This window comes from Lichenostomus cassidix, unplaced genomic scaffold, assembly GCF_008360975.1.
Source record: "Lichenostomus cassidix isolate B80296 unplaced genomic scaffold, HeHo_3.0 HiC_scaffold_42, whole genome shotgun sequence".
Classification (NCBI taxonomy): Eukaryota; Metazoa; Chordata; class Aves; order Passeriformes; family Meliphagidae; genus Lichenostomus; species Lichenostomus cassidix.
The window spans coordinates 1,287,609-1,302,274 of NW_028147241.1; the positions used below are offsets into that span (position 1 = coordinate 1,287,609).

The window sequence follows — 14,666 nt, forward strand, 5'->3', positions numbered from 1 at the left end:
TGCTGCCACACTTGCCAAGTGGCTCCAAGTGCTCCTGCCAACAGCCACCTGCAGGAAGCAGCACAGACAGCAATGCATGCTGGCTTTGGCTGCCCTCTGGCAGAGAAGCCCCCGGGAGCACAGGTCTCTGGGGCAGCAGATGGGCACCGGCGCTGCCAGGGCTCGGGGGATGGCAGGTCTGCTTTGGCAAGGACTCTGTCACACCTGCTGACTGCAGTGCCCCCCGGGCCCCAGGGGTCAGAGCAGCATTCGTGCCCTGGTCCACATGTTCCCTGTGTGTGTCACACCCCCGTGTTTGGGATGGCCAGCAGCCGGGAGTTTTCCCAAGGAGGCTGTGCCAGCTTCTGTGCAAGGCCCCGTGCCCTTCCTGCTGTGGGGGCTCCTGCTGCTGCCCTGAGCCCGCAGAGCAGGGGAGCATTTGCTTCTTGTTTGAGCCTTTCCTGAAGTTCCTTTCAGGCTGTTGAGCCCTTCCTGAAGTTCCTTAGGCACTGGGGACAAGGGATTCCTTTCAACCCAGAGCACTTTGGGTGGGGTGCGGGCAGCCCCAGGGCAGGTGGCAGCGTGTCCAAGGGCCCCTTTGTGACACGGTGCAGCATGGTAACCGTGGAGTGCGATGGGGCGTCTGAGGGCCCTTTGTGACACATCGTGACATAGGTGCTGGCAGCAACACGGCCACGCCAGAGTGCTCGGTGCTCGCGATGGGACAGGACGGCTTGTTCGTTGCTGCCCCAGAGCTCTTCCAAAGTGCTACTGCTGCAGCTGACCTTGCGGCCAGACTGCAGCACTTGCTGACTTGGAGCTTTCCAAGGTATCTCCCATCCCTGTGGCCACTGCCACCGAGGCCAGACTGTGGGATTCAGGGACCTCAATCTCTGTCGAGGAGACTCCTGTCATTGGGGCAGGAGCCCTCGAGACCAGAGCACAGGACTTGCTGTCCTGTCGTTTTCCTGAGGCTTCTCTGTCACAGGTGCCCTCAAGGCACCACTGCGGGACCTGTTGACTCCAACCTTGCCCAAGTGCATCCCTCTTGCAGGTGCTCTTGTCGTCAAACAGTGACATGGCGGGCAGATTGTCCAGCCTGTTCAGGGGGAAGAAGAACAAAGGCCCTGCAACTGCCCCAGTGCAGCAGCTTGAAGAGCTGGAGCAGTTCCAGCCGCTGCTGGCCGGTGAGTGGCACAGCTGGGCCTCAGGACTGGTCCCTGCAGCCAGCTTGGCCCCATCCCATCCCAGCCCCTGTGGACATGCCCACGGACAGGATGGAACAGGGGCTGGGGCTGCCCCCACTGGCAGCCGTGCTCCATCCCCTGGGTATCCCAGGGCTGTCCCTGCCTGGGCAGTGCAGGGCTGGCCTGTGTTCTCCGGCATGTCCTGCAGCTCCTCAGCTCTCGCTTTTTGCCAGGTGCAGGCAGGGACTGGACACAAGAGCAGGAGCCTGCCCGTGGCCACTTCCACAGAGCAGTGCAGGTAGCTGCAGCCATCCCCACCTGGGCTGGGCCTGCTGTCCCCTCTCAGCCAAGCACTGCACTTGGAGCACTCCCTGGAACATCCCTCTCTTCCCTCCCTGCGTTCTCCTGCAGGTCCTGCAGAGGTTCCTGCAGACAAAGAAAACCACCGCAGCAGTTGAGGGCACAGCTGAGCCTGACTCCAGGCCGACCGAGCTGCAGGCAAAGCCTGATTTTGGCACAGGATCCACTGAATGCACGGGCAGCTTTGACACAGGGAAGGCTGACATGGCACTGAATGAGGGCATGGTGATGAGGAACAGTGACACCGGAACAACTCGGGGCGTGGCAGATACTGACACCATGCCCCCTCCGACTGTCGTTCATGCTCCTGTTCTGGATCTTTCCAAGGAGAATACTGTTTCTTCTCAGCAGCAGGTGAGCAGCTGGAGGCCTCCCAGGATCCTGTGGCCCCTTAAGCCACATCCACTGGGCCCTCTTAGCCTTTGAGGGCAGCGCAGTGCAGTGGGAAGGGAAGCACTTTTTGGGGGAAGCTGGGGAAAGCACTCCAAGTCCCTATGCGTCCTCCAGGTGCAAGCCATGGTGAGGAACATTCACAAGAAACTCATCTCTCATGTCACCGTGGATGCCAGCCTGCAAAGTGCCATTCTGAGGATGGCTGAAGAACGCCCTGCTGATGTGGTTCTGAGCCTCCTACACTGTGCCCCAAGCTGTGACAGGTGCGGGACAAAACTGCCTTGAGAGCTCAGGACTCAGCAGCCTTTGGGGGCCCATGACCCTGCAGCGCCTGTGCAGTGGGGTCTGCCAGACAGGTGGAGAGCTCCAGGACACTCAGGCCCCTCTGTTTCCTGAGCCTGCTGCCACGCTCCCTCCCTGTCCCTCAGGGCACCAGGGCTCTGTCACATGGCCCCAAGGCAGCTGCACAGGGCATGGTACTGTGGCTGAAATGCCCTTGACACAGAGCTCTGGTCCCACAGAGCTGCCACCATGATGTGGAAAATCATAGCATCATCGGGACGAGCAGTGGAGAAGGTGCTTCCAGCACTGCTCTGTGTGATGGAGGACTGGCCACGGCACAGCATGGCAACCTCCAATGGGGACAGCAAGGACATCTTTGCCCTGGCTGTGAGTTTCTGGAACTGGCCTTTGCAGGTGACCCTGCAGGTCACCTCTCCAGCAGCTCTCCATCCTCTCCCCGCCCTGCATCTCCCTGCCTCGGGCGCTGGGCTGAAACCTGGGCTAGGGCCAGGCTCAGGGGCAGCAGCAGGCCGGCTGCTCCCCCTGCGTCTCCCCTCGGGCCCTGCCACGTGGACACCTTGGCACTGAGCGCTGTCTCAGGGTGCTTTGTCTTTTGCAGGCAACTGTGGCGCTGTGGGTGATTGCCCAGGTGCCCCAGTGCCATAACACAGTAATCCTTCATTCCGCCCGCCTGTTTGTGGCTCTGCTCTTCCAAGTTTTCATCACCACAGGGCAGATGCCAGAGAAGGTTGACAACTTCTGGAGAGCATGCTGGGAGGAACACCACCTTCCCACCAAGCCCAACAGGTCCCACTTGTCCTGTCCTTCCCATGCCCTTGTGGCCAGGGCCAGTGCTCCCAGAGTGACCTGGACTTTGCTCTGCACACAGGTTTGCAGTGCAGTCCATCAAGGCTCTTCTCTGCCAGCTGTGTTGCAATGATTACATGGTGGCTTTGGAGCGTGAGCACATCTGGGACATGCTGCTCTGTGCCGACACCCATCACTGTGCAGTGGGTCTGCTGGCCAGGTGAGACCCCCTTCTCCCTGCTGTCCCCGGCACTGGTGCCCTGTGCCCAGAGTGCCCCACACCATCCCCGTGGTTGTGGGTGACAGGGCCTTGTCACTGAGGGATGGACGAGCAGACTGGAAGAGGCTGGCAGAGGAGGTTTGGGGCCCAGGAGCAGCCACCTCCCAAAGGGTCCATATCCCCTCGCAGGGTGCTGGGGAAAGATCAGACCTCTGTGAGTCAGTCCTGGGAGAGGTTTGCCCACACGATTGGCTCAGGGTCTTGGTGCCTTTTTCCCCCTGCCAGGGAATTGCACCGTAGCTTGACCCCCTTGTGTACCCCGATCACCATCTGCCTGCTCAAGGTGCTCGTCAGGGAGGAGCCACGCTGGGATCTGCCTGCCCTGGCATTCCTTGTGGAGGTGAGCCTGATGGCCATCGCTGCCTCGCTCAGCTGCCTCACAGCTCTCTGCCCTCTCGTAGCCACAGCTTCTTGGGATGGTGTCCATGCCCTGTGCTGCTGCTGCCTGGGCCCAGCCCCGTGTGGTTCCAGGTTCCTGCCAGCCAGGTCTCCTGTCACTGCCCTGTGCCTTTCAGGTCCTGGAGTGTCTGGACCTGAAGGAATGTGGTCGCAGGATGCTGCAGATCATGTCAAAGCACCTGCAGAGCGAGTGCAGGGAGAGGTATTGCCTGGCGCTCAGAGGCCTCGTGGTGCTCAGCAAGGTTCCCTCAACGGTGAGAAGGAGGCAGTGGCTGAAGCCATGCTGGCAGTGTGGGGCTGGGGAACGCAGCCCCTTGGGCTTGGCTGGGCTTCAGAAGCTGAGGCAGCTGCTCCCAGCTCTCCTGCCTCCTGCTTCAGCTGCCTGAGTGCTTTGGGACAGGCCTTTGCCCTCTGGGCTTGGTGGCAACAGGGTGGGCTTGCAGTGCCAGGGCAGCATTGGTGCTGCAGCCTTTCATGGCTTCACAGCACAGCCTTGTGTTCCACACAGGGTGAATACATATGCAGACTGTCTGAAAGGCTTGTGGAGCTGCTGGGAGATGCAGATGGAGAGGTGGTCGGGATGAGCCTCTCTGTCTGGAGGAATTTATGCCAGGATGAAGACAGTGAGATACCCAGGACCACCGCCCTGATGCTTGCTGAGGCACTCCTGCCACTCTTCGAGCACGTAAGGCTCCTTGCCTCCAGCCACGGGCACTGGGTGCTGCCTGGAAACTTTGTGCCCTGTGGATTTTTGGGCCTTTGCTCAGGTGGGCCTGGAGAAGTTAGTCCTGAGGTCTTATGCTCTTCTTTGCCACCAGGACAACAGCCATGTGCAGCTGCTCTCCATTCACCTCTTTCAAAAGGTGATAGAGTTGGTAGCGAAGAAATGGAAAAAGTCTCTGAAGCCAATTGTGAGCCAGAGCATGTTCTCACTTTTAATCCACTGGCATGATGAGAACCAGCGTGTGGCAGAGGTGAGGACTCGTGGGATGCTGCTGTATCCCTGGGAGGGGGCTCGGCTGCCTCCTGCCCCTGCGCCTCACCAGCTCCAGCCTCACCCAGGCTATGGCACAGGGACACGGCTCCTGTGCCCTGGGCTGTGGTGCCATCTCTGGCTCTCTACTACTCTCCAGGCCTCTCGCGAAGCACTGCTTTGCGTGGCCAGACACCTGAAGAGGAGGGACCTCAAGGAGCTGCTGAACAAGGGGCAGCAGGTGAGGTTCACCGAGTGCCTGGTAAGGGGAGCCTGGGGAAGCCCCAGCCTAAGCCTGGGGAAGCCCCCTGCCGCCGGTGCTCAGTGTGCGAGGCTGCCAGCCGTGGCCCTGCCCGGCGCTGCTCCCCACACGCCGCTGCCTTCCCCGGGCCGTGGGGCTCTTGCCCAGGCTGCTCTGGCCCCGAGCCGGGTGCCCACGAAGCGCCGGCCCAGCCGGGCTGTGGGGCGCGGCGGCACCGCGGCTCCCCGGGCAGCGCCCGGCCCTCTGCCCCCTCCGAAGCCCGGCGCCAGCGGCTGCCGGCCGGGCCTCGGGGCTCTGCGGGCAGGGGAGGCCAGGGCTGGGCGCAGAGCCCGCGCCAAGCCTTCCCGCCGCGCCCCGGCGCTCTCTGCAGCTGACAGAGGACGAGAGCCGAGAGCGCATGCGCCACGCCCTGCCGCTCCTGGAGACCCCAGGAAAGGCCCTGCGACAGGCGACCATCGGGGTCATGGGTGAGCCACGAGCCCAGGCTCCCTCCATCCCTCCTCCCTCCCCGGCCCGGCCCGGGCTGAGCCCTGCCGGCCCTGCCGGGGGAGGAGGCCGTGTGGCCCCAGGGCTCTCAGTGCCGCTGCGGGGCAGCTGTACCGCCCGGGGCCGTGACAGGCTCTGCGTTCCCAGAGATCTTCGGACTGAACACCATGGAGCGGCAGGAAGAACTCCTGTCAGGAGCTCAGTGAGGGCAGGGTGAGCGAGGGCAGCGGGGTGTCAGCGCGGGCTGGCGGGGGGAGCTGCAACCCCTGTCCTGGCTGCGGAGGGCTCTGCTCCCTGTGCGGATGAAGGGTGGCGTGGGCAGAGCACGGAGAGGTTCCAGGGACAGTGCGGGGATCCGTGGCCAGCACCTTCGGGCTGATCCCGCTGTCTCCTGCTCCCTCCTGGCCATGGCAGGAGCTAGGTGGGATGGCCCTGGCAGGAGTGTCTCCTTGGGTCCTCGCAGATCCTGGCTCTGACCATGGCTCTTCCTCTCTGTTGCAGCCCATCAAGCCCTGAGCCAAGATGACAGCCCCTGCTGCTCTCCCTGGGAATTCAAGCCGAGTTTTCCCAAGGAGCTGAAGCACTGGGGTCATCTTGTGCATCAAGAGAAACAGTGTCCCTACAACAGGACCAGAAGACAGAGCAGGGAACACCACCTCTCAGTGTCACTGGAGCTCCAGGCACAGCTGATGCTGCTCACAGCTGAGCCTGTGTGAAGCTCCAGGAGCTCCTGCCTGTTGAAGCTCCCTCCCTCCAGCTCTCATACCCTGCCCATCCCCTTTTTTCCCTCCCAACTCATCCCTTCGCTTCGCTTTCTGTTAATAAACAGTTTGGCTTCTTCCCTTTACCTGCGCCTCTGTGGAGCTGAAGCAGTGCAAAACCTGAGCCCTGGGACACACAGGTCCCTGCTGCCATTCTCTTCCGTGCTGTGTTTTGTGCAGAGATGAAGAGGAACGAGGGCAAATCGGGCTGGAAAGGTCCCTGTGCTGCAGGTCCAGTTCCACAACATTGTGGAGTTAAAGGTCTTGCTGAGCACAGTGAAGGGGACAAGGACCCTGGATTTTGGAAGAGAAAACTTGCATCACAAAGAGGGCTGTGCGGCTGCAGAGCAGACTCTGCCATCATAGAGGATGGCTCTGTTGGACATCAGAGAGCAGGATGTGACATCACAGTGTGGCTTTGTAACATCATGGAGCAGGCTGTGTGATGTCACAGAGAAGGCTGTGAAATCACAGAGTGGGTTGTGACATCACAGGGTTGCTGGGTGACATCCCAGCTGGGTTGTGACATCACAGAGCAGGTTGTGATGTCGCAGAATGCTGGTGTGACACCTGAGGGCAGATTGTTTGACACCACAGTGGGAACTGTGACATCCCAGAGTGGCTCTGTGACATCACAGGTAGCTGTGTGACATCACAGGGTAGCTGTGTGAGGTCACTGGGGAGGTTACTCCACCCCAGCCCCCCCTCACAGTTTCCCCCAGAGAAGTCCAACGCTGCTCGTGCACAGCAGGGTCCCCTGTCCCCCCAGGTCCCTCCTGCCCCCCAGTGCCACAGCCTCCCCCAGAGGATGTTCCATGAGATAGACCCCCAGAGCCTGACACAGGGACAGGGGGGACAGGGCCCTGGGGGCTGGGAGAGGGGGACAAGGACCCCCCAGCAGTGTCCCCGTGTCCCCCAGGGTGAGAGCCTGGACCGGGGCTCCTTCACCCTCTTACAAATGAGGGCTTGAGAGCACTTAAAAAATCCCCAAAAAGGGATCAGTAAAAATCAGGTTTCATATTAAGTGACAGCATGAGAAAATTCCTTGGAAAGAGTCACTCTGCTCATGACTGCACAGTTCAGGCAGACGAAGGGAAAAAAGCAACAATGAAACCAAGGAAATTCAGGCGATCAAACCAGAAATGAACTGAGAACCAGCACTGTGTGTGTGTGGGTGCCTCTGACAAAAAGACAGTGAGGGAAGAGATGAATATGGCCTAAAAGCCTGAGAGCCCTCAAACTCAACAGAACTTCACTTATACTGTAACCTAAACTTATATCTTAAAATTAATAACTTATTAGAAGAACAGCTCTTAACTGTATTTAACCTAACTTATAACCAGTGATCTAACAATTTAACAGAGGAAGAGTATTTCACTTAGATGATAGCTTCTATTAAAGATGGAATTACAGTAATGCAATTCACAAAGCACTGTCACAGCAAACTCTAAGCCATCCAACTTCAAGTTATCCAGATTTTGAGAAGCGGAAGTCAGGAGAAAATAGAGAGAGAGATTGAGATCCACAGTCAGGGCCTTGGATCCAGCTCCATCTCAGCTGCTGTGAGCTGCGGGGCTGTGGGACGTGTCAGTGTCACACCTGTGTCACAGCCTTTACCTGCTCTGCTCCCTCTCACAGGTGGGGCTTTTGGGGTGCCAGGGGCTTGGCATCCACTTTGGGGCTGGAGCAGAGGCTGCAGTGGCTGGGCTGGGGCAGTGACCAAATGCCCCACCTACACAGCGTAGGACCGCCTGGGCTGGAGAGGGCAGAGGGATGTGCAGGAGCTGCAAGGCCCTGACAGAGCCAACTTGTGCAGCACTTTGGCCATGGCTGCTGTCCCTGGCCCTGAGGCCAGCAGGACACAAGTGACCCTTGCAGCCCTTGGGCCTCATGGCCTCCGTGTCCCTGCCCAGCAGCCTGGCAGAGGCCACCCCATGGTCCTGCCCTTGCCATCGCACATCCCCACATGCCAGTGCCCCGGCAAGAGCCCTGAGCATTGAGGGAGGGACAGGATCTGCCTTGCCAGGGGCTGGGGCTCAGGGCTTGGCCCTTTGGATTTGTGAAACACATCCAGGTTGGCTCAGCATCAGAGACACCTTTGCCTTGCTTGTCCCCACCTGCCAGCACTGCCTGCAGTGTTCTGCTCCAACTGCAGCCTGGGGACATGTTGGAGCCTGGCTCGCAGAGTGAGGCCATATCAATATGTTTCTTAAGCTCAATTCAAGCTGTGTGACCGGCTCTGAAGACTCTTTCCCAGGAGATAACGAATCGTAAAGAGCCAAGAATTTGAGCATCATAAAAGAATGTTAAATGAGATAAAGCAGTCACGTAGACAGAGCTTTAGCTAATGCTTAGAGAGCGTGATTAAAAGTTTATAACCAATTAGCGAGTTAGTTTAGGCGTGTGAACAGTACCTTTTATCCAATCATATGTACCAGTGTGTGGCGTGAACAGTGCTTTTGTCTATAATGTAATGCTTGCTTCCTGAAAATAAATGACATTACACCCTTCATCTGTGGGAGGACGTGTGCTTTAGATCGGGTGACCCCCAAATGGGACACTTTCTCAGTCATGTCCCTCAGTGGAACTCAGTAACACTACAAGGAACTTCAATGTTTCAATTTATGTTTGACTTCTTGAGAAGTTTTTTGCACACACTCTGAGGGACTGAGTGTGATGCAAACAGCACCAAAGCCCCGCGAGGGTCATTCCAGTCCCTGTGCGGTTGCTGTGCTGCTGAGCTGGGCTGGGCTCCTGGCACAGAGGAGCTCCTGGCAAGCGGCAGCGCTGCAGAGAGACAGCTCTGCCCAGGAGCAGCTCCTGTGCACAGCCCAGCAGGGCTGGGGCACTGCCAGGCCATCTCAGGGACACTAGCAGGGCACACCCAGAGCTCACGGGTGCTCAGCATTGGCAGGGGCTGTGCCATGGCCCAGAGGGGGCTGTGTCATAGCCACGGGCACCTCTGGGGCTGTGTCAGAGAGCCTCAGAGCAGCTGTGATGTCAGAAAGGAGCTGTGAGACATCACAGAGTGGGTTGTGCGAGTTCATGGAGCAGCTATGGCATCATAGAGGGGACTGTGTGACATCACAGATCAGCCTGTGACATCACAGTGTGGCTGTATGACATCCCAGGTTGGCTGTGAGGTCACAGAGGGCTGTGACATCACAGAGTGGGTTGAGACATCACAGAGCTGGCTGTGACATCATAGACTGGGCTGTGAAATTACCGGTTGGTTGTGTGACATCATTGGGCAGGATGTAATGTCACACGGTGGTGATGTGACATCATAAAGCAGGCTGTGACACAGAGTGGGTAGTGACATCGCAAGGAGGGCTAATTAAGGTATTTGCTACTTTTAAAATAAATGCCTGCAGGTCCGGGGTGCTAGTTCCCGAGGGTGAGTGGAGACTGGGTCTCCCGAAATTAGTCCCGGGCAAGGGGTTGGACCCCCGGGGTTGGACCCCGCTGTCAAGAAAAGGTACTTTTAAAAGGTTGGACCCCAGAGTTGGACCCCGCTAGAGCTTGCAATTTCTGGTTCTAGTTGTGGTTTGCTATTATTGTTATTGCTTGTTTATCGATACTAGTGAAGAACTGATACTCCTTTTTCCCATACCTTTGCCTGAAAGCCCTTGATTTACAAAATTAAATAATTCGGAGGGAGGAGGGGAAGAAAATCACATCCTCTGCTCTAGGGGAAGGTTCAACCTCTCTTGGCAGACACCTGTCTTTCAAACCAAGACAGTGTTGAAGAGATGGAAGTCGACCAGGAAGATGAGGAGGAGGACATGGTCTTGGGATGAAGACCGACCCAGGCAGCAGGACAGGCACGTGCTCCCCATGCCCTGCCCACAGGCACAGTGGCTCCCCTGCCGCCAGGCTGGGGCTGGGCTGGGTGGCCCTGCTCAGGGACACGGGGACCCGGGGCATTCCTGCTTTCTGGTGGCACAAGCACCACCCCCGGCCTGCCCTGCGCTTGCTTTGGGCCACGCCAGCCCCGTCCCAGCAGCTGGGCCCAGCTCCCAGCCCCAGCCGGGCTCAGTGCTGGCGGCACAGTCCTGCTCTGCCAGCGTGTGCCAGCCTGGGGGCACAGGGAACAAACCCTCAGGGCCTGACTGCAGTGACCGTGCTGCTTGCTTTTCTTCCAGGACTGACGGCGATGGGAGGCGTGGATGCCACCCTTCTGTATATATGTTTTGAAAGAGTTCTTCAGTTGTTTTTTTCTATGTAGATTTTAGATACCATTATCTTCTGTAAATATGTTCAATACGTTGCTGTTAGATAGGTTTTTATGTAAATACGTTCTATAGATTGTTGTTGTTATAAAAATTCTTACAATGTAAATATGTTCTGGAGTTCATTCTTGTTGCTGCTCTTCTGTAAATAAACAATCTTTATTTTTCACACCCCAGCTCTCTTTCCATTCGCTTTGGGCACATGCAGCATCTGCAGAGTTGTGGTTTCCACTTGCTCCAGGTTGCCTGGCCTGGAGGTGTGTGGGAGCGAGCGCTGTGTTGGGGGTACCTGTGCCCAGAGCGGTCCCACTCTGAGCTCCATACACACTTGGTATTTGTAGAGACAGATCCCACTGGGATCTTTCCCATGACATTCCATCTGGGAGCAGGGCCCAGCCTGCGTGGCCCTGCAGAGCCTCACCAATGGCACTGCACCAGGTGGCACCAGACACCAGCGCTAAGGAGCACTGGGCTGTGGGCACCCCCTGCTCCCAGGCACCCCGGAGCTGAGGGGAGCTCCCTGAGCCATCACCTGGGCATGGATGCACGCATGCATGCATGGATGGAAGAAGGCATAGATGGAGGATAGATGGAGCTCATCATCAGGCTGAAAGCTTTGCATCACCTGCTGGGGGACTAGGGCTGCTTTGCCGGGCTCAAGCTGTTGCTTGGGCGCTCTGTGAACCCTGCTAAGGCTGGGGGACCAGGGGCTACTCATCTCCCTCCTTTCCATTGCCAGGGAACACCAACTGGAGAGCCTTGCTGTGGCTGGGAAAATGCAACATGTGCCACAACACCCTCAAGCATCACACACCTGGGGTCTTGTGGCTTTGGAAGGACGATCAGAAAGTGGTTTTCATGGAGAAGAGCATGAGCCATGAGGGATGGGGACTGCTGTGTGGGTTGCTGGGGCAATGGGTGCCGCACACAGAACAGAATGCAACATGAGGACGGCAGGCAATCCTGTGCCCAGAATTTCCCTGCTCCTGGTTATTCCATGGCAGTTTGCAACAAAGAGTTTGCAATTTTGTTGCAAAACGCTGGCATCCAGATCTGTGCTGTGGAAATCCAGCGGGCAGACATGAACTCTCAGCGGGCCATGGCCTCACCAGCGCTGGAGGAGCACGTCTTCCTGGTGGAGTCCTTTGGGCAAATCCAGCAAAGCCCCTGCTGCGAAGCCAAGGGGTTCAGTTGTCGTTCTTTGGTAGGTCTGGGCTGAGGGGGAGCAGCTGTGTGGGCAGGCAGGTCACTGGACAGATGTGACACCTGGTGTCCTGCAGAGTGACTTGGATGGCACAGCCGCCCCAGAGCCTGGCAGGCTGCTTTGCAAGAGAAGAAACCTACGGTGGTGGCACCCCTAGAGCTTCTGTTGTCCCAGCATCTGCTAGCAAGTGGTGGGGCAAGGAGAGCTGGGCGGTGCAGGCAGCAGGAGGATGCCTGATGCCCAGTCTGATGCCCAGCTAGGCTCCCAAGGCAAGGTGGGCGGCAGGAATTCTTAGATCCCCTTGCACTGGTTTGGCAGAGTAGTTTGGAGACTGGTATTAATCTTGTTTGGTTTTAAAATCACATAGCAGAATGGTAATTATTCTTTCTATCAATATATATGTGTGTATATATATATGTATATTTATTTCTGAGAGCTGGGGAGTGCTGTTTTTAAATTCTTCTTTTATATGAAGGCATTTCTATCCTGACAATAAACACCCTGAAGATTTGTATGACTTGTCCATCTCCTTTAACTGGGCTGCAGGGCCACAGAGGTACCACTGTGTCAGAAGTGGGGCCTCTGGCTTTTGCAGCGTCACCTGTGCCCTAGAACCAGACATGCATTGGGAAAATCTTTGCTCTGTGGCACCCCAGGGTGGAGGGAGCCAGCGTGGCACAGACACTGAGATGCTGTGTCCCCTTGGGCAGGGTTTGCTTTGGGCTCTGTGCTTGTGGGAGCACAGGGAGCTCTGACCTGAGCTGGGTATGGACCCATGGCCTGGGCAATGTACCAATGAGGCTGATTTGGGTTGCATTTTAGGATTCTGGCATTTTACACTGAGGGTGCTGAGGCACTGGCCCAGGCTGTGCACAGGGGCTGTGGATGCCTCATCCCTGGGAACATCCCAAGGCCAGCTGGGACAGCACTCTGAGCAACCTGCTCTGCTGGGAGCTTGCTCAGCTTGCAACAAGATGATCTTCAGGGTCCATTCCAAGGAAGACCAGTCAGGGATTCAATGATTTTGTGGTTGCCATGGTCCACAGGGGTGTGGTCCTGGATCTGCTGTCATGTCACAGTTGGTGTTCCAGCTGGGACTGCCATCGCCCAGCCAAGGGCACAACATAACCAGTTGCCCTTGAGTCAGGACGTGCTTCACCCTGCTGTGAGAGCACCCCTGCAACCCTGTTGGTCACCCGTTCCCAGATACTGCCGTCAGTCCTGAACACTCCCTGCTGCCTGGATTTTACCATCCATCCCTGCAGGATGCTCCCATTTGTCCCAATGGAGGTACAGTGCCATTCCATGGAGGTGGACACCCCTTGGCAGCCTGGACGGGCTGGAGCTGTGAGGGGATGCTGTGGGACAGGGACCCCACTCTGAAGTTTTGCTCCCTGTGCAGGCTGTGAGAGACACCGAAGAGGAGATGGAAGTCGACAGAAAGTTTGAGGAAGAGGAAAGAATGGATATAGATCCAGAAGAGAATGGAGTGGAAGAGATGGAGGTTGACGAGGAGGAGATAGAGGAAGCAATGGAGGTGGACGAGGAGATGGACGAAGACATGGAGGTGGATGAGGAGGAGACGGAGGAACAAATGGAGGTGGAAATGGAAGATTGTGTTGAGGAGATGGAAGTCGACCAGGAAGATGAGGAGGAGGACATGGTCTTGGGATGAAGACCGACACAGGCAGCAGGACAGGCACGTGCTCCCCATGCCCTGCCCACAGGCTGGGACTGGGCTGGGTGGCCCTGCTCAGGGACACGGGGACCCGGGGCATCCCTGCATTCTGGTGGATTCACAAGCACCAGCCCCGGCCTGCCCTGCGCTTGCTTTGGGCCATGCCAGCCCCGTCCCAGCAGCTGGGCCCAGCTCCCAGCCCCAGCCGGGCTCAGTGCTGGCGGCAAAGTCCTGCTCTGCCAGCGTGTGCCAGCCTGGGGGCACAGGGAACAAACCCTCAGGGCCTGACTGCAGTGACCGTGTGCCAGCCTGGGGGCACAGGGAACAAACCCTCAGGGCCTGACTGCAGTGACCGTGCTGCTTGCTTTTCTTCCAGGACTGACGGTCATGCAAGGCGTGGAGGACACCCATCTGTATATACGTTTTGAAAGAGTTCTTCAGTTGTTTTTTCTTCGTAGATTTTAGATAGTGTTATCTTCTGTAAATACGTTTTCTACTTTGTTCTTAGATAGGTTTTTATGTAAATACGTTCTATAGATTGTTGTTGTTATAAAGATTCTTACATTGTAAATACATGATGGAGTTCATTTTTGTTACTTCAGCAGAGTAAGTCCAATCACATTTGAAAAAGGCTTGGAGCCTGGCTCCCACTTCTACACACAGGGCTAGAGCAGATGAGAGGCAGCCTGCATTAAGGCACTATTTATTATTGCTTTTAGTCCAGAACACTCAAAACCCCAACATCTTCCATCGACGTTTACAAGTGGGTGGGCAGTTTCAGCTGTCAAAGTGCAGCTAGCGGGACTGTCTGCAACACTGGTCATAGGTGAGGTAAAAACAGCTCTGCTAGAGGCTCATCAATAAATATAACAGTGAACAACCACCACCTTTAGAAAGGAGCCAGCAGCTCCCAGCAGAGATGCACCTGGCCACCTTTTCTCCCCCAGCAAAAACTGGCTGAGCTGCCTGAAACATGCTTCCACGCTGGGGAGGACCACAGGCATCTCGCAGTCCACTTGGCCACATCATGCTCCCCTGATGCACGAAGAACTCCTTCCCCTGCCAGAGGAGTATGAACCATCAGCTGGGGGGGCATGGAGAGGACACCTGGCCCCACAGCACTTGCCCAGCCCTGCCACATGCTCACAGCACCAGACTCTGCTCTCGCTGCTCTGGCCTTTGCTGATCTGGAGCTGCTCTCCAGCTGCTGACATGCTTCTCCAGCTGAGGAACGAGCTCCAGCTGCCATTGGGCATTCTGCAAAACCTGCTCTTAGACATCAAAACCTCTTTTTCTTCTCCAGCCCAAGGAAGGAGTATCAAGCCAACCCTCAGTACTTTGGGATGGGCCAGGGGAGTCCTCACCGCGCAGGTGAGGGGGAGC

General features: G+C 57.1%; 2 protein-coding genes and 1 long non-coding RNA gene across 3 annotated transcripts in view; all 3 read left to right on the forward strand.

The window, feature by feature from the left end:
• The window catches only part of LOC146424144 (uncharacterized), a 502,567-nt gene that overhangs the window by 260,877 nt on the left and 227,024 nt on the right, over positions 1–14,666 (forward strand). The window lies entirely within an intron of this gene.
• LOC146424152 (maestro heat-like repeat-containing protein family member 7) lies at positions 1,705–6,255 on the forward strand. Its single transcript, XM_085043888.1, has 13 exons — positions 1,705–1,880; positions 2,034–2,182; positions 2,441–2,588; positions 2,821–3,008; positions 3,091–3,228; positions 3,514–3,628; positions 3,804–3,941; positions 4,196–4,372; positions 4,506–4,661; positions 4,821–4,901; positions 5,293–5,389; positions 5,556–5,621; positions 5,910–6,255. Exons 1-12 carry the CDS (start codon positions 1,731–1,733, stop codon positions 5,612–5,614), a joined length of 1,596 nt encoding a protein of 531 aa, XP_084900014.1. The 5' UTR covers positions 1,705–1,730; the 3' UTR covers positions 5,615–5,621; positions 5,910–6,255.
• Positions 12,786–13,299, forward strand: LOC146424153 (uncharacterized). Its single transcript, XR_014847140.1, has 2 exons — positions 12,786–12,895; positions 13,008–13,299. It is a non-coding gene; the product is annotated as an uncharacterized LOC146424153 (long non-coding RNA).

Bases quoted from the DNA above. Each gene is read 5' to 3' on its own strand.
- LOC146424152 (XM_085043888.1), top strand. From the start codon at position 1,731: ATGGCACTGAATGAGGGCATGGTGATGAGGAACAGTGACACCGGAACA. The intron at 3,009-3,090 runs GTCCCACTTGTC...CTCTGCACACAG, and splicing joins CTTCCCACCAAGCCCAACAG to GTTTGCAGTGCAGTCCATCA. The intron at 4,902-5,292 runs GTGAGGTTCACC...CGCTCTCTGCAG, and splicing joins TGCTGAACAAGGGGCAGCAG to CTGACAGAGGACGAGAGCCG.